Below are 18,968 nucleotides of genomic sequence, written 5' to 3' on the forward strand. Positions count from 1 at the left end.
ATTAGGGCCTGAGCCAGAAGGTACTTCTGGCGAAGACCCTATTATGTTTGCTCGGCAGAGCAACACATTAGCAGCACTAAAAACACTAAAAACACACACTAAACAGTGTCCCAGGCCCCCCCAACACCCATGAGGCAACTGGGCCAGACGGCCCGGAGCCAGTTTTCACATACACACCCATTCAAAACCTGGTATTATACTGTTCTTGCTCTCAATGAGTGCGCGCTATATGCGCATAATGCGCATAACGCGCATAATCTAATTTGACCCCCTGAACATGCATGAAATTCGCTGAATTTCGGCACAATCGTTCGGTATGTCTCAACATTCACTAATCAAAAACAAAAACGCCACAAAAGTCTATAGCGCCACCTAGGGAGCCACACAAAAAAAAGATAATTTTTTTTAATTTCGCGCGCTATAACTCCTCACACAAAACTCCCACAGACATGGGACCAACACCGTTGGACTCGTCTCATCAAGACGAACAATTCTTAAACTCTGACCCCTCACCTATCTCCAACAGAATGTCCACAAATTGGACAAAACTGTCAAAATCAGGACTTTTTTTACTCCCCGAACAAAATCTATCTCCTCCTAAACCGTAAATGCCAGGGCTTCCAAACTTTCACACATTACTCTCCCAACTGTGCTCTTCAAAAATCTTTAAAGGCTAATATACTACGCACTCGGTTTGGATTTTATAAGCCCTCAAAGTGGGGGAGACACGTTTCACGCTTACAATGGAAGTCAATGGGGAGGCCGTGTCCTCTCATGGTACATACTCTCGAACAAATGCTTCTCACGTCTATACCATACATCGCACAGCTTTTAAAAACATATCACTGTATTCCTGACAAAAATCCCTACAAAAATATGGTATTTTGTGTTACTTTCCACCAACGTAGGCCGAGTTATTCAGCTTTTACACACTACATTTCTCTTAATCCTCCACTCTCTCCACTCTAGCACAGATCAAAGAAAGTGCAGCGGGGGAGGGGTTCTTAATGGGCCAGCTGGCAGCTCTGCTCTCAGCTCTGACAGAGATGGCAGAGATTTGTTTACTGTAGTCATGGAAACCACAATTGGAGGGTCTCTGCCCTCATGTACATACTCTCAAACAAACACTTGTAGCTTCTAAACTAAAACACTCACACCTTCAAAAAGCACACCATTGAATTCCTGAGAAAAAACTCTACGCACTGATGTCTTTACATTCCACTTTTGACCCACATATGCTGAGTTATGACTGTGTTTCACAGTTAAACTGCCAAATCCTCCTCTGCTCTCCACTCTGACACAGATGGCAGAGAGCGAGCAGAGAAGGGAGGGGCTCTTAAAGGGCCGGCTCTCAACTCTGCACTCACACTGTGCAGCGCACTGAGGCTCGTATCTCCTAAACTACAAGGCCTAGGGATTTGCCGATTACACCGTTGGATTCGGGCCGGCGATCCGGCCGCGGTTAGGCGGGGGCTCAGGCCCTAACAACGCTGCTTGCAGCTTTAATTTGCTATGTCTTGCTTTGTACAAAGCCTTCTTGGCATTTTAAGTGTTGAACTTGTGGGGTTCCTGGGCATTTTCAGTGTTGAACTTGTGGGGTTCCTCCTTTGCTCTTCATCATTTTAAAATTATCCAGGTCATGTATTGTTGCAGTTACGTTAGGTAGAATATAGACAGAACACAAGGTAATCACTTTATGAAGAGTTAGGCGAACTGCTACTACTTGCAAATGAGTAGTAACTACTAAAGGACTATGAATTATATCATTCCTTATTAAAACAGTTGCTCAACCAGAAGGACGCTGAAGGTTTGAGCCATAAGCATTAAAAATTGAATATTTTTCAAGGACACAATATAATTTGATGATAGGTGAGTCTTGAAGACAAAAGGCAAGAGGATTAAACAAGGCAGCAAGATGCTGTAATTCAGAAAAATTAGCTTTAAACCACAGCAGTTCCACTGAACAATATGGCTAGTTATTGTCAGCTAGGTAAGACTGGAACAGGGCCCTTGCTCCTACTTTTAGAAGAGGGGCTTTGACTATAAGAGGTTGAGGTTTCCTTCATCTGAACATCCTTAGAATTTTCAGTCTTGATTTTTTGACTTGATTTAGATTGAGAAGTGGTACAAGTTGATTTCTTCCTCCCTTTTGATAGTTGGGAGAGATCAAGCATTGCTGAAGCTTGGCTGGCAGAAGACTGAGTGCTCTCGATTTTGTTTTTACTGGTAGTTGATGAATTTTTATTTCCACTAATTAATTGTGGTTTATCTTTGCTCACCCAAGTCAAGTCTGTTTGACAATCAGTTGTCTTCATAGAGGGTTTAACAGAGGCACAAGATTTTTGAAACTTATATATATGGAAGCCTTCCACCTGTTTCCTTGCTGGATAGCTTATCTTCTTATTGGCCCAAATTCTTTGAGTTTCTTTTTCCTTGATCCAAACAGGGCAGTCTTTTGATGAAGCTGCATGGTTCCCTTGGCAGTTGCAGCATATTGGTGATCTTGTACAGGTTGGTTCATGTTCTTCTTCTCCACAGTTACAGCAGACTGGCTTATTTTTACAGCCAGCAGAGCCATGGGCGAATTTCTGGCAATTGAAACATCGCAAAGGGTTAGGGATGTATTTATCGACAGGCACACTTAGGTACCCAATTGGGATTTTTTCTGGGTGGTCATGTAGGTTGAAAGTCAAGATACAGGTGCCAGTTTTGATGTTATTTTCTTCACGAGTCACTCCTTGTTCTTTCCATTTTGTGGCTATTTCACACAGTACATTCCGCCATTCTACATCAAGTGAAGAGAGCACAATGGAATTTTAATGTCAATAAGATGATGTTTGTTGCATCTGACATATTTCTCCCAACCCCCAGGTGGCGCTGTGATTTGAGATCAAAATTAACATGTAGATGTGTTCAGAGCAGGATATATATGTAACATGTAAAGTCTGAGGCAGGCTTGACCATGCTTCTGAAAAAAGCCAGACCATGTAGGAGGGCGTGAAAACAGTTGTGTTTTGTTGACAACCAGGTGAGTAGAGTGAATAACGTTGTGTTGCTTTTCAGCACACCGTAATTTTGATGTCAATCAGATGATTTTTGTTGCATCCAACCTACTTCCTGGAAACACCAGGTGACTGAGTCCACATTGATGTGTGCAGAGTTAGATGTTTATTAAACATGTGAAGACTATACCCTATCTGACCATGTAGGGAGGATTAAAAAGAGTTCTAATTTTCATGGCAAATCATCAAAACTTGCCATGACACCTTTGCAAATTTATTTCACTGAGATCTGTTGTATGTGCTGTCAAAACTGTGTAAAATTCAGATTGAGCCACTGGAGTTTGTTTAATTACAACGCCTGGAAATGGCCAAATAAATAATTCAAATCAAATATGTACCTATAACTATAAAGTATGTTATATTTCACCAGCCTTCACATAGTTTCATAAAGATCATATGGAGTCAAGTTATAACAGTTTTTGTCATGGAGAAATATCAACATCTGCTGCCCTTTTGTGACCATTTAGTGTGTGACATAGCTTAAGAAGATTAGTAATTCAAAATTGACAAGGGGGTCAAGTATAGATGATTGATATATGAAGAGAATCAGGTAAAACCCCCAGAACAAATTTGTTAAAGAACAAGACCTGTAAATAGCGAGAGATAGAAGACAATTCAAATGGTGCAATTTCTGTTGGGTTCAGATCATAGCTATAATGAACTTATTTGTAGGTCTTGTTATGTTACACAAGTCTGCTGAATTCCATGACACTAGATACAAGCAAAGGGGCTGATTTTTTGAAAAATTTCTAGGTAGCATTGTTGAGATCGGTTTGGTAGGCACTATGAAATGAACAATACACTCTTTTATTTATTTTATCAACTTCTGACAATCTGCTCTGTGCTGAAAGCTCAGTGGCTCTGTGCTTGACTATGCCGCTTGCACTGTCGAGCGCAGAGTCCCACATGCGTTCAGACCAAAACAAACTACTGAGACAGAAGCTACATGTGAAGCTAGCTCCTTGTAACAAGGCTAATGCCTCCAATACACCTGAAATCGAAGATCCTCCACCATCCTTCAGATCTGGTGTGTGGACCTACCTTGGCTTTCATGTTAAGTATGACCCTGATGGCAAGTGCGTTGTGAACCCATATACAATATTTTTAAATACAATATTTTATAAGTACCTGTTTGAGTAACAAAAACAAACAAACAAACAAACAAATATATATACAATTATTTTTACAAGGTGCTGTTTTTCTTTTATATGGTGCTTAGTATGCACAGCAGAAAATGGGGCAGGTGTAGCTGCACCAGATACATTTAATGTAATTTAAAATTTTTACTTTTAAGTTGAAACAAAAATGTTGGTAATTAAAATAAACTACAAGTAAAAATAGCATGGAAATTTATTTTTTTTGTTTCAAAAAAAATATCAAACCGTGACTCTAAAATAATGATCTGAACTGAAGCGTGAATTTTGTGCATCACTGTATCGTTTTGTGTACCGTTGGGCGTTTCTAATCAGATTTGTAATTCAGGGTTCTAATAGAGGGCTGCACGGTGGTGCAGTGGTTAGCACTGTGGCCTCACAGCAAGAAGGTTCCGGGTTCGAGTCCCGGCTCGGGCACGGGATCTTTCTGTGTGGAGTTTGCATGTTCTCCCCGTGTCTGCGTGGGTTCTCTCCGGGTACCCCGGCTTCCTCCCACAGTCCAAAAACATCAATTTGGGGACGAGGCTGATTGAATACTCTAAATTGACCGTAGGTATGAATGTGAGTGTGAATGGTTGTTCGTCTCTCTATGTTGGCCCTGCGATGGACTGGCGACCTGTCCAGGGTGTACCCCGCCTCTCGCCCGTTGATGCTGGGATAAGCTCCAGCCCCCCCCCCCCCCCCCCCCCGCAACCCTTAATGTGTAGGAATAAGCGGAAGATGACGATGGATGGATGGATGGTTCTAATAGACTTAATACATGATCTCTCATTGTAAAATAAAAATTTGTTCCCACAAGAGGGTATTATCGCTGACACTCAATATTGACAATAAGATTACTTGTTTATCAAAGTAAAGTTTGAAGCAGATTGAACAATGTTTGGACGGATGCTGCCACGCCCACACAATATGGTGTAAACTCAAAAGCGTTGCAATTAAACTTCACCAAGGGTTCTTGTACACAATGGCCGAATTGGAAGAAGCCCATAGAAGGAGTTTGTTAAAGTATTACCATCGAAATCACAAAAATCTCAAATCCCAATTCAAAATGGTTGAACGTCTGTTAGTTTGACATCAAAGTCCAAGTGTGCATTTTGTAGGACCTGTCATGCTCAACAGCCCTATAAAGGGCAGCGCTGTCTGAGCCAGGCCAAGTTTCTGTAAAGAAAATAAAATCTAGCTTTTCTCCACGTACTAGATAATTTACAGAGGTCTTATTTGTAAGTGCCCTAAAATTTAACAGAGCCAAGTTCAGTTTCTCTTTATGACTAGGGCATTCTTCTGGTTCACAACTTTTCAGGGGGACAGTTACCAAGCAGGATTTTCTCCTCAAAACACACTCTACCTTGGTCTGTCTATTTGTTACCAAAGATTTAAAAGGGGAAACAACCGGAAAATTTCTAGGGGACACAGGAGAACAGTAGGAAGTGGTAGGGTCATTTTCATGATTGTCGTTAGACAGAAGGAAGTTCTGCAGGATGGAAACAAGAACAAGCAGGAGTGATCAGTGAATAGTCAATCATGCAGTTACGTTAGTAAAGGGAATACAGGGGGGTCATTAGGGACTTTTGTCGACTGGGTGAGGTCAATGCCCTGCAGATCAATGCCAGCAAGACGAAGGAGATGGTGATAGACTTCAGGAGGAAGTCACCCCCTACTACACTGGAGAACATCCAGGGAAAAGATATTGAGACAGTGGACTCGTACAAGTACCTGGGCGTTCACCTCAATAACAAACTGGACTGGTCCACTAACACTGAACAAGAGGGGACAGAGTCGACTCCACCTGTTGAGGAGACTGAAGTCCTTTGGAATCTGCAGGACTGTGCTAAAGACTTTTTATTACTCTGTTGTTGCATATGCCATCTTCTATGGCTTCTATTTATTTATCTAAATACCACCAACCCTCCACCCATAATTGCAAACTGTGTATATTTGGTGTCTTGCATATAGTGTTTTGTACATATGTAACTCTGTATATAATGTTCTTCTCCTCTCTGATATATTTAACTTTTCTTTCTTTCTTGTAATTGAGCTGTGGTAATACACAAATTTCCCCACTGTGGGATCAATAAAGTACTATCTATCTATCTATCTATCTATACATACATACATAAAAGTTGAGCAGACCCTGGCAAAACGGGAATGGCCATCTGCTTTTTCTGGTTGGGAGAACCAAGGCAGGATGACGGGAGGAAAGACAGATAAAAGAAAGGGATTGACATGGATAAAGAAAGAGAGGGACAGAAACAAAGAGAGAAAGAAGGGGAAGAAAAACTGGAAAACAGGAAGGGAACATGAACAAGGCAGAAGCAGACAACTAACTTGTCAAATCTGATTTGACTTATTATTTTCACTGTATTAATTCTACTATTCACTATTTCTAATGATTTGCTTGGCTTTTCTTCTTAAATTCTCATCCTTGCATTGGAATGTTAAGCAGATAATAGTTTAATTGTATCATGTGGTAATGTTCATGACATGTTTAAACACTATTGTATAGTGACTATTGAGATGGAGTTTTGGAGAAAATACTGATAAATCACTATCTGTCAGAAAAATCGCACATAGATTTTTCACCCAAAATGTCAAGCCCAGGTTAGCCCATCAAATTTACTCTTTTTCACGTTGTCCTCCACACTTAAGACACTTTCTGCATTGCTTCAGGATAGTGAGGGGCCTGAGAGAGATGTAAGACGTGAAAAAGAAGAAGTTGTTTCTAGGATGTCCCATTAAATTTGAATTTCTGGAGAATAAAATCAATATGGAGCAAAGTGAAGACATGCACATTTACTTTATGTTGACTTTGTTATGTGATTGCAGAAAATGTATACCTTATAAAAAGAGTCCATAGAGAGTAATACAACCCATGGAACATCTAGAGCTTCAATGATTTTCCTTGCGACAGTGGTCTTTCCTGAAGCACTGCCACCACACAGACCTGTGAAAACACGTTGACAGAAACATTCAAAGCTTACCGTAGCATGTCTTTGCATGTCAGGAACAAACTGCATGACCAGTTACTGCAAGTTGCTTTAGGCAAAGATATGGCTGTAGAGAGGCAAGCAGGAACAGGGGACAGAGTAACTCAGGAAAAACAACCCCACATGTGAACCTATTTTACATTTCCCTTCCACAAAACATGTCCTATACTACTCTGTAGTAAACCAAAGGTAATTCAGTTAAAAGCTTATTTGCCATTTGTCAAAAACATTCATTGCTTTCTGCAAAAAAAAACAAAAATTAAAGCTGCAAGCAGCGTTGTTAGGGCCTGAGCCCCCGCCTAACCACGGCCGGATCGCTGGCCCGAATCCAACGGTGTAATCGGCAAATCCCTAGGCCTTGTAGTTTAGGAGATACGAGCCTCAGTGCACTGCACAGTGTGAGAGCAGAGCTGAGAGCTGGCCCTTTAAGAACCCCTCCCCCGCTGGACTGTGTCTGATCTGTGCTGGAGTGGAGCGAGTGGAGGATTCAGAGAAATGTAGTGTGTAAAAGCTGAATAAGTTGGCATACGTTGGTCAAAAGTCACACAAAATACCATATTTTTGTAGGGATTTTTGTCAGGAATACAGTGGTGTGTTTTTAAAAGCTGTGGAATGTATGGTGTAGATGTGAGAAGCATTTGTTTGAGAGTATGTACCCTGAGAGGACACGCTCTCCCCATAGACTTCCATCGTAAGGCGAAAAGTGTCTCCCCCACTTTGACGGCTCATAAAATCCAAACCGAGCGCGTAGTATATTAACCTTGAACAACTTTTAATCAGCACAGTTGGGAGAGTAATGTGTGAAAGTTTGGAAGCCCTGGCATTTACGGTTTAGGAGGAGATAGATTTTGTTCGGGGCGCAAAATTGTCCGAAATTAGACATTCGTGTCCAAATTGTGGACATCCTGTTACAGTTAGGTCAGGGGTGTGAGTGTATGATTTATCCGTCTTGATGAGATGAGTTCAATGGTGTTTGTCCCATGTCTGTAGGACATTCCTACAGTCTGTGGCGTGGTTTTTTGTGTATGTAGGTGGCGCTATTGAGTAGAGCGCCTCTTTTTTTTTTAATTATCGAATTTTTCGCCGCACCCGATGTGCTTACCAAATTTGGTGAGTTTTCATGCATTTTTAGGGGGTCAAATTAACTTTTGAAGTGGCGAGTGTGACTTCCAAACATAATAGGGTCTTCGCCAGGGACTGGCTCAGGCCCTAAAAAAAACTTAAAGCTGCAAGCAGCGTTGTTAGGGCCTGAGCCCCTGCGCGGCCTGTGGCCGCGTCCTTGACACCGGCCTGAATCCAACGGTGTCTTGGTCAAATCCCTGGGCCTTGTAATTAGGGCCTGAGCCAGTCCCTGGCGAAGACCCTATTATGTTTCGAAGTCACACTCGCCACTTCAAAAGTTAATTTGACCCCCTAAACATGCATGAAAACTCACCAAATTAGGTGATGCCAGGGCTTCCAAACTTTCACACATTACTCTCCCAACTGTGCTGATTAAAAGTTGTTCAAGGTTAATATACTACGCGCTCGGTTTGGATTTTATGAGCCGTCAAAGTGGGGGAGACACTTTTCGCCTTACAATGGAAGTCTATGGGGAGAGCGTGTCCTCTCAGGGTACATACTCTCAAACAAATGCTTCTCACATCTACACCATACATTCCACAGCTTTTAAAAACACACCACTGTATTCCTGACAAAAATCCCTACAAAAATATGGTATTTTGTGTGACTTTTGACCAACATATGCCAACTTATTCAGCTTTTACACACTACATTTCTCTGAATCCTCCACTCTCTCCACTCCAGCACAGATCAAAGAAAGTGCAGCGGGGGAGGGGTTCTTAATGGGCCAGCTGGCAGCTCTGCTCTCAGCTCTGCTCTCAGCTCTGCACTCACACTGTGCAGCGCACTGAGGCTCGTATCTCCTAAACTACAAGGCCTAGGGATTTGCCGATTACACCGTTGGATTGGGGCCGGTGTCAAGGACGCGGCCGTAGGCCGCAACAACGCTGCTTGCAGCTTTAATTTAGGAGTTAGAAGCCTGAGTCTGATCAGAGAGGGAGAGCAGATCTGAGAGCTGGCCCTTTAAGAACCCCTCCCCCGCTGCTCTCTGCAGTCTGTGTCAGAGTGGAGAGCAGAGGAGGATTTTGACATTTTTAGTGTGTCAAAATTAAATAGCTCTGCATACGTTGGGCAAAAGTGGAACATGATACCATGGTTTTGTAGGGATTTTTGTCAGGAATACAATGGTGTGTATTTTGAGGCTGTGGGACATTTAGTTGACATGTGAGAAGCGAGTGTTTGAGAGTATGTACCATGAGAGCAGACAGGTGCCCCATTGGTTTCCATTGTAAGGTGAAAAGTGTAAAAAGTGTCTCACCCACTTTGAGGGCTTATAAAACCCAAACCGTTTACGCTATATAAAAACTTTTATTAACTTTTGATCAGAAGAGTTTGGAGAGTTATGTATGAAGTTTTGGAAGCGATACCATGAACGCCCTCAGAGGAGATAGCGTTTGTTTGGGGCGCAAAATTGTCCAAAATTAGACATTCGTGTCCAAATTGTGGACATCCTGTTAGAGTTAGGTCAGGGGTGTGAGTGTATGATTTGTCCGTGTTGATGAGACGAATAAAACGGTGTTGGTCCCATGTCTGCAGGACATTCCGACAGGACGTGGCATGGTTTTTTGTTTATCTAGGTAGCGCTATTGAGTAGAGCGCTTCTTATTTTTTACTTATCGAATTTTTTGCCGTACCCGATGTGTGTACCAAATTTGGTGAGTTTTCGAGCATGTTTAGGGGGTCAAATTAACTTTTGAAGTGGCGAGTGTGTCGAGCAAACATAATAGGGTCTTTGTCTGAAGAACCTTCAGGGCCCAGGGATTTGCCAATTCCGGCCGCCGTCAATGACGCGGCCATTGGCCGCGTGGGGGCTCAGGCCCTAACAATGCTGCCTGCAGCTTTAATTAGGGCCTGAGCCTGAAGGTACTTCAGGCGAAGACCCTATGTTTGCTCGTTATTATTAGGGCCTGAGCCTGAAGGTACTTCAGGTTTTTACTCTTTATTAGGGCCTGAGCCAGAAGGTACTTTAGGCGAAGACCCTATTATGTTTGCACGGCAGAGAAAAACGGAGGGAGCACTAAAAACACACACTTAGGAGCATTGCAGCCCTCTAAAAAACACATAGGAGGGTCCGGGGTGTTTCCCATTGAAACCAATGATGACAAAAATTATATCTGAAATTGCTTTGTTTTTTTGGGGTATTCTTAGTCTTTCTTACTTCCGCCGCCTCTTTAACGCTTAATTTGACCCCCTGAAAATGCATGAAATTCGCTGAAATTTGGCACGCACGTCCGGTCTGGCGAAAAATTTAATATAAAAAAAAAAAAAATTCAGAAAAACTCTATAGCCACCTAGGGAGAAAAAAACAACAACTTTGGAGCACCATAACTGCTTGCACGAATTTCCTACAGACATGGGACCAACACCGTTGGACTCGTCTCATGAAGACGAACAATTCATATACTCTGACCCCTAACGTATTGTAGACAAATTTATATATATTTGCTTAAACTGTAGTTAAATTTATACATACATTCACTTAAAATAGAGTGTAGGACACACAAGGTAGTTGTAATAAAGATGTTTCTGTGGCAGTTCCCAAAGAGGTAGGAAAGGTTCCAACACTGTATTTAGTTCATCAATGTATTTCTTTAGTGTTAGTAGCGGTACCGGGATCTCCTGCTCATGCATCCCAGGCAGAATCGATGACTTAGCTGCAAGTCACCTTATTTGAGCTTGTGAACATCTGGAAATAGTAAAAGGTGTTTTACAGAGGGGTCCTACAAATCTCCAAAGCACCAGAATTAGTTGGTGCCATTGCGACTCTAGGAAGGAACTGATAAATACTGGAGACAACACAGATCGACATTCCAAGATATAAGACAACAGAAAAACACTTACTATCAGCAGTAAAGCACAGACCAGACTGTTTAGAGTGGACAGGTGAATAGGTCACAACAGGGAATAGCGGGAGTGTAGCTCATGCTAGCATCACTCCCTCAAGCCAATTAAGTCAGAACAGAGTCCACAAGAATTTCTATGGTAGGATGAGGCCGTGAAAGATAAGAGCATGGCCGTAAATTGGAAAGAGGTTTTAATCTTTACAGCTGCAACAACAAGGCCACGATGGACCAGAAGGGACTGGCATGGGGTCAGACAGAAGATCCTGCAACAGACATGAAGATCAAAAATACACACTTGCACGCAGAAGCGATCACATAAGCACCTCCCCTGTAACACATAAAAACTGGAGAAGATAGTTAGATCGTAGGACTTCTTGCCCCAATGCCAGGGACGACGCATCTGCGTATGCTGACTCCAGCATAGGGGAAGACGATCTCCAGAGCTCTGTATTCTTTCCTGTTAATCTGAATAAATTCTTTTGAACCAACTGGAAGGTGTCCTCTCCGGATTTTGAACAGTGCAATAGATATACTCTGTGGGTCCTTCTGATTGATTAATGATGACTTGTTGAAAAATTCCTACAGTATCTACACAGAATGTCCACAAATTGGACAAAACAGGACAATTCTCACTGCCCGAACAAAATCTCCTCCTAGGGCATTAATGGTATTGCTTCCAAACTTGGCCACATTAATCTCCCAACTGTGCTCTTCAAAAATCTTTGAAAGTTTTTATATGACTCACTCAGTTCCCATTTTATAAGCCGTCAAAGTTGCGGAGACGCATTTCACGTTACAATGGAAAGCAATGGGGAGGCCGTGTCCTCTCATGGTACATACTCTCAAACAAACGCTTCTCACGTCTACACTGCAGCTCACACAACTTCACTAAACACACCAATGGATTCCTCAGAAAAATCCCTACAAAACTATGGTATTACATTGCACTCATAAGCAACATATGCAGAGTTATTTCATTTTCACACACTAAAAAAGTCAAATTTTGCTCTGCTCTCCACTCTAACCCAGCTGACAGAGATTTGTTTACTGTTGTCATGGAAACCAAAAGGTGAGCATCTCAGCCTTCATGGTACGTACTCTCAAACAAACACTTCTAGCTTCTAAACTAAAACACCCATACCTTCAAAAAACACACCATTGAATTCTTGACAACAACTCTACGAAAAGATGTCTTTACATTCAACTTTTGACCAATATATGCTGAGTTATGACTGTTTTCCACAGTAAAACTGCCAAAATCCTCCTCTGCTCTCCACTCTGACACAGATGGCAGAGAGCGAGCAGAGAAGGGAGGGGCTCTTAAAGGGCCAGCTCTCTTCTCTGCACTCACACTGTGCAGCACACTGAGGCTTCTAACTCCTAAACTACAAGGCCTAGGGATTTGCCAATTACACCATTGGATTTGGGCCGGCGTTTGGCACCCAGCCGCGGGCGCGCGGGGGCTCAGGCCCTAACAATGCTGCTTGCAGCTTTAATTATCAACTATTATTAATCCCTCCAGTCTATATCACGGAAAAATATATTTCCTGATCCCAGGAATTATCTGTTTCAACTTAAATCAAATTCATTAAAAGGATTAAGTTTCTTAAATGTTTGTTTTAATTGGATGCTATTTATTTATAAGCTCAATGTGTTCAGGAATCAGTACACCAAAACTTGAAATTAGTATTGGCACTACACACTCACATGTCATAAAAACATATACATGTACACACACACACACACACATATACATACATATATACATACATACATACATATATTTATATATACATATATATACATATATATATATATATATACATATATTTATATATACATATATACATATATATATATATACATATATATACACACACACACACACACACACAACACGCAAGTTTTTGCGTGGCTTTATTCACGTGATTTTGATTGCTGGATCATATGTTTTTATTTACATCATTCGCACAAACTTTTTCCCTGCGAGGAGACTTTACTTCCGCCATTTCTTTCCATCATCAACCATGGCTGACCTAACAACAGTTGCTTGGCTTGTATCTATTGTGAAAGTCCCAGATACGGCGGAAAACCGATTGCCGCTGTATCCAGATCCATGACACAATCCGGAGGAGCACACAGCTGGGTGAATTTCACCGCTTTCTCTGGGAACTGCGCCTGGAGTTGACAGGTAAGTTCAATATTTTCAGCTTGCTTGTAGATGCGAAATTCGAGTCTCAACATAGACTTTAAATGTAAACTTGTTGCGCAAAAAATTCACGTTGCGTTTGGTGTGAACACGCCTTTAAGTCTGCACTCCTTAAAGGTCGAAAGGGTGTCTGCATCCTGGACCGAAACAGAAACTCTGGGAACCACAAGTAACCCTGCATCCTGGGAGCGAAGGGTTCTAGCTGGGTAATAAGGGACTATGGACTCTGTCAGATATAAAGGTGCCTGATTGTTGAGGACTTTGTATGTTAGAAGGAGAATTTTTAATTCTATTCTGAATTTGACAGGGAGCCAATGCAGAGAAGCCAGTGCAGGAGAGACATGGTCTTTTCACTAATTCTTGTCAACACGCAGACAGCAGCGTTTTGGACCAGCTGGAGAGTCTTTTTTCTGGGTCATCCATGTTTTTATTTCCTTTAGACAGTGAGGCTGCACTGAGATCTGATAAGATCAGCACAGAGACGAGTCCCTCATCTGATGCAAGTAAGAGGTCATTGGTAACTTTGACTAGTGCCGTTTCTGTGCTATGATGACTGGAAATCCTCTAATAAGCTGTTGCTGTGGAGAGAGAGTTGTTAAGCAACTACTTTCTCCAGAATTTTGGAGAGAAAGGAAGATTTGATATCGGTCTGTAGTTGGCCAAAACTTCTGGATCCAGTGTTGCTTTTTTGAGAAGGGGTTTAATTACTGCTACCTTAAAGGACTGTGGGACGTAACCAGATAACAGCGACACATTGATCATATATAAGAGAAAGGTGCGAACTAGGGGTAGAGAGTCTTAAAGCAGCTTAGTTGGGATGTGGTCTAGAAGACAGGTGGACGGTTTAGAGGAGGAAATAATTGTACTAAGCTAATGGGAGAAAAACAATCAAAGTGTATGTCTGTGCCTACAGATGCCTCCAAGGCTTCTGAGGTTCTGAGGTGCCATGTTGTCAGCTGATGGCAGGGGGAGATGAATTTTCTCTCTAATAAGTAGAATTTTGTCATGAAAGAAGTCCATGAAATCTTTGCTACCCACAGAAACAGGAATATTTGGTTCAATAGAGCTGTGGCTCTCTGTCAGTCTGGCTACAGTACTGAAGAGGAACCTGGGGTTGTTCTTGTGCTCCTCAATTAGTGCTGAGTAGTCGGCTGCTCTAGCTATATGAGGGGATTTCTTATAAGTTTTAAGGCTATCTTGCCAGACGATATGTGACTCCTCCAGTTTGGAGGAGTGTCATATTCTCTCCAGTTTCTGGGTCTTTATGTTTAAGCTGTCTGGTTTTGGAATTGTACCAAGGTGTTTGTTTCCTCGGATTTATCGTTTCCTTTTTTATTCAGGCACTTTAGTCCAAAGTTGTTCTTATGGTGCCTGCTGCACTATTGATAAAATGATCAATTTGGGAGTGACTAAGGTTGACAACAGCATACTCTGTTATAATGGGACATGACACTGAGTTTAGTGCCAATGGAATTGCTTCCTTTCTTGCTTCCTGTGATCAGACAAACATCTGTTTCCCTTAGTGGAGTGTAGTCAATTGGTACAATTTCAGAAGTGATTAATTGATGGTCAGCTAAAAGCGTGTTCTTTGGAAATACAACGAGATGTTCAGCTTCAATTCCATATGTTAGGACAAGGTAGAGGGTGTGGTTGTGACAGTGAGTGGGTTCATGTACAGACTGATGGAAACCAATTGAGTCTAGAAGAGATATAAATGCAGTACCTAGATTGTCATTATCAACATCCACATGAATATTGAAATCACCCACAACAATGATTTTATCTATTTTGAGAACTAAACTGGATATAAACTCTGCGAATTCAGATAAGAATTCAGATGAAGGACCAGGAGGACAGTACAAAACAATAAATAAAAGTGGCTGTAGAGTTTTCCAGGCTGGATGAGACAAACTAAGAATCAGGCTTTCAAATGAATTGAAACTTATTTTGGGTTTGGGATTTATCACAAAACTTTTGTCAAAAATGGCAATAACTCCACCTCCTCAGCCAGAGCCTTGAGGGATATGAGTGTTAATGTGACTGGGAGGAGTGGATTCATTTAGACTAACATACTCATCATCACACAGCCAGGTTTCAGTGAGACAGAGTATGTAAATTCAAATGTCAGATATCAATTCATTCACTTATTCAGTTATTGGATTCAGAGATCTGATATTTAATAGTCCACATCTAATTTTGAAATTCTTTAGAGATAATTCAATCGCTGTGTTAATTTTGATTAGGTTTTTCTGACTGATTCCTCTACAAGTAGAATTGGAGTGAATAAACTGACATGGTCGGGGGACAGACACAGTCTCTATGGAGTTGTGGGTAGATAACTGCCCTAGTGGATGCGCAGAGAAGCGTGTAAGACGGCAGCTCTGGTCTGAACTCTGGGTTGTCAGGGTTTTGGTTCTATTATAAACTGGGGCATATTCCTAGAAATGAGAGCAGCTCCATCCAATGTGCGATGAATGCTGTTTCTCCTTGTCAGACCAGGTCTTCCCCACAAAGTTCCCCAATTATCAATGAAGCCCACTTAGTTTGCTGGACGCCACCTCGACAGCCAGCAGTTGAACAATGACATACGGCTAAACATGTCATGAAACATGTTAGGCAGGAGTCCAGAGAACACGACGGAGCCCGACATTGTCTTTGCAAATGTACACACTGACTCAATATTATTTTTTGCAAGCTCCAACTGCCGTAGTCGGATGTCATTACTGCATTATTTACATATACTTTTAGCCAGCAGTTTTAAATTTGACTCCGGGCCTGCTCTGGCCCCTGGAATGCACTGTACTATGGTCGCCCGTGTCGTTAATTTCACATTTCTCAGAATGGAACTTCCAATTACCAGAGTTGTTTTCGCAGCGGATCTGTCGCAGAGTGGGAAGAACTTATTAGAAATGTGAAGCGGTGGTTGGTCACTGACAGCAGCGGTCACTGACAGCAGTCAGCGCACTGCAGCCAGGGGAGCGCTAGTCGTGGGCTAAGCTAAGGTGGTCTGCACCAGCTAACAGGGACTGGCTAGCTGTAGCATCTAATTGTTTGGATCCATTGGTGTAGAGCCGCCACAGGTCCAATTCAACTTCGCTCAGCCTCACCTCCAATGCTACAAACAAACTACATTTAACACACTTATCAGTATCACTAGAGGAGGCAGAGGAGTAACTGAACATGTGGCACACTGAGCAGGAGAGAGGAGAGCGAAAGACTGTCGCTACAAGACAGATAGTATTTTAAACTTCAGCCAGGGATTGTTTAGGCGGCTGCTGTGAGCTGTGGCCGTAAGGCTGCTGGGGCCGGTTGCGGTGGTAATCCCCGAACCCGCTGTTGACAAAGAGTCGTCAGGCTGAAGAAGGAGGCTTACAGGGCATGGCTGGACTGTGGGTCTCCAGAGGCAGCTGACCGGTATCAGCAGGCCAAGCGGTGTGCAGCCATAGCAGTCGCCGAGGCAAAAACTGTCCTCCTGCACCTTATTCTGAGTTCTTAGAAGAATTCCCTGACTTTCTGTCAAACTTGGCATTGAATTCAGACAAAGTCATTATAGTGGGTGACTTTAACATCCATGTGGACGTCGATGACGATTGTCTGGCCACTGCGTTTAAGTCGCTTCTTGATTCAGTTGGCTTCTCTCAGAGGGTAAACAAACCCACTCACACTTCTAATCATGATCCTTGATTTAGTACTTACTTATGGAATAGAAGCCAACTGCATCAAATTCTTCCTCAAAACCCCGTCTTGTCTGATCACTCCTTAATTACCGTATTTTCCGCACTATAAGGCGCACCCTCAATGAATGGCCTATTTTAAAACTTTTTTCATATATAGGGCGCACCGCATTATAAGGCGCATAGAATCTAAACGACTGTAGTGGCTGGGGTTGCGTTATGCATCCACTAGATGGAGCTGCGCTAAAGAGAACGTCAACAAAACAGTCAGATAAGTCAGTCGGTCAAACTTTATTCGTAGAATACAAACCAACGTTCTGACAACTCCATTCACTCCCAAAACAAGATAGTGCATTCACAAATGGGGAGGGGAACTTTTCCCTGATTCAGTAAACAAGTAAAAGAAACAGTCAGTAAATCAAACACTAGTGCAATCACAATATAGTAACTCTCGAAATAGTGCAAATAACAATATCTAAATAACTCAACGTTGTCCAAACGTTAATGTCCATATTCACAATATCTCCCAAGCCTCGTTCAGTTGTAAACACGTGAAAAAAACACGTAAAGCTCACTCTTTCAGTTCATTCCTCATCCACGAATCCATCGTATTCTTCCTCTTTAGTGTCCAAGTTGAACAGTTGGGCGAGTACGGCATCCAACGTGCCCGGTTCCGTCTCGTCAAAGTCGTCATTATCCAAGTCAGTGTTGCCGTTGTTGTCTGGCAGTTCAGTGACGATACCGTTTTTACCGCCGTTACTTTGGCGACGCCCCCTGACTACGGTAGCCATAATGAACCAATATTGATCCACACATAAGCCGCATCGGATTATAAGGCGCACTGTCGGTTTTTGAGAAAATTCAAGGTTTTTGGGTGCGCCTTATAGTGCGGAAAATACGGTACATTTGAATTTACTTTAACAAATTATATCCTAACTCCGAAAAAATCCCGCTTCAGTAGATGTTTATCTGACACTGCTGTTTCTAGATTTAAGGAGCTTATTCCAGCAGAGCTTGCTGCCACATCTTGTAGTCATATAATGGGCAGTTATGCTGATTTCACCCCCACGCAGGTAGACTATCTTGTTGACAGCACTGCAGCAGCACTCCTTGGGACATTTGATGCCGTCGCTCCCCTGAAAAAGAAGGTTATCAGCCAAAAAACAATAGTTCCCTGGTACAGCCCAAAGCTGCATGCCTTGAAACAGAAGACGAGACAACTGGAAAGGAAAACACATTCCAGCCAGCATGAGGAAGACCGCCAAGCGTGGAAGGATAGTTTATTAATATATAAAAAAGAACTCCGTAATGCTAGAAGCGCTTACTACTCATCCTTAATAGACAAGAATAAGAACAACCTCAGGTTCCTCTTCAACACTGTGGCCAGGCTAACAAAGAACCATAGTGCTGTTGAGCCATGCATCCCCCCCCCAACTCTCAGCAGTAACGACTTCCTATCTTTCTTTACTGAAAAGATTATGAATATCAGAACAAAGATTGCCAATAATGGAGGACAGACGACAGTTCCCATAAAAGCACTTCCCAGACTTGGTGCATACTTGGACAGCTTCTCCCCCATGGACCTGTCAGACTTATCTACTGCAGTTACTTCCTCCAAGTCAGCCACTTGTCTGTTGGATCCCATTCCCACAAGACTACTTCCCTCTCGTCAACACTTCTATATTCTATATTGAACCAAATTAATCTTTCCTTACTCACAGGTTATGTGCCACAGGCCTTTAAGGTGGCCTTTAAGGTAACCCTTTACTTAAAAAACCTTCTCTTGACCCAGATGTGTTAGCCAACTATAGGCCTACATCCAACCTCCCTTACATCTCCAAGATTCTTGAGAAGGTTGTCCTGGAGCAGCTACATGAACATCTGCACGGCAACGATCTCTTTGAAGCCTTCCAGTCAGGA

The 18,968-nt window shown here is 42.3% G+C and overlaps 1 protein-coding gene across 11 annotated transcripts in view; it reads right to left on the reverse strand.

Annotated features, from left to right (window-relative positions):
- The window catches only part of LOC147255809 (uridine-cytidine kinase-like 1), a 56,358-nt gene that overhangs the window by 25,646 nt on the left and 11,744 nt on the right, over positions 1-18,968 (reverse strand). For 6 of the 11 annotated variants that reach the window (XM_086213813.1, XM_086213812.1, XM_086213810.1 and 3 more), the window contains exon 3: positions 7,051-7,157. In XM_086213813.1, the coding sequence (XP_086069939.1) occupies positions 7,051-7,157 (107 nt within the window). Of the gene's footprint in view, positions 1-2,372; positions 2,589-7,050; positions 7,158-18,968 lie in introns of all 11 variants that reach the window. The other 5 variants (XM_086213807.1, XM_086213806.1, XM_086213805.1 and 2 more) reach the window with 1 other exon arrangement.

The sequence above is a fragment of the Aulostomus chinensis genome, chromosome 9, assembly GCF_037954235.1.
Source record: "Aulostomus chinensis isolate RoL2024-O1b breed Wild chromosome 9, RoL_Achi_v1.0, whole genome shotgun sequence".
In the NCBI taxonomy this organism is placed as follows: Eukaryota; Metazoa; Chordata; class Actinopteri; order Syngnathiformes; family Aulostomidae; genus Aulostomus; species Aulostomus chinensis.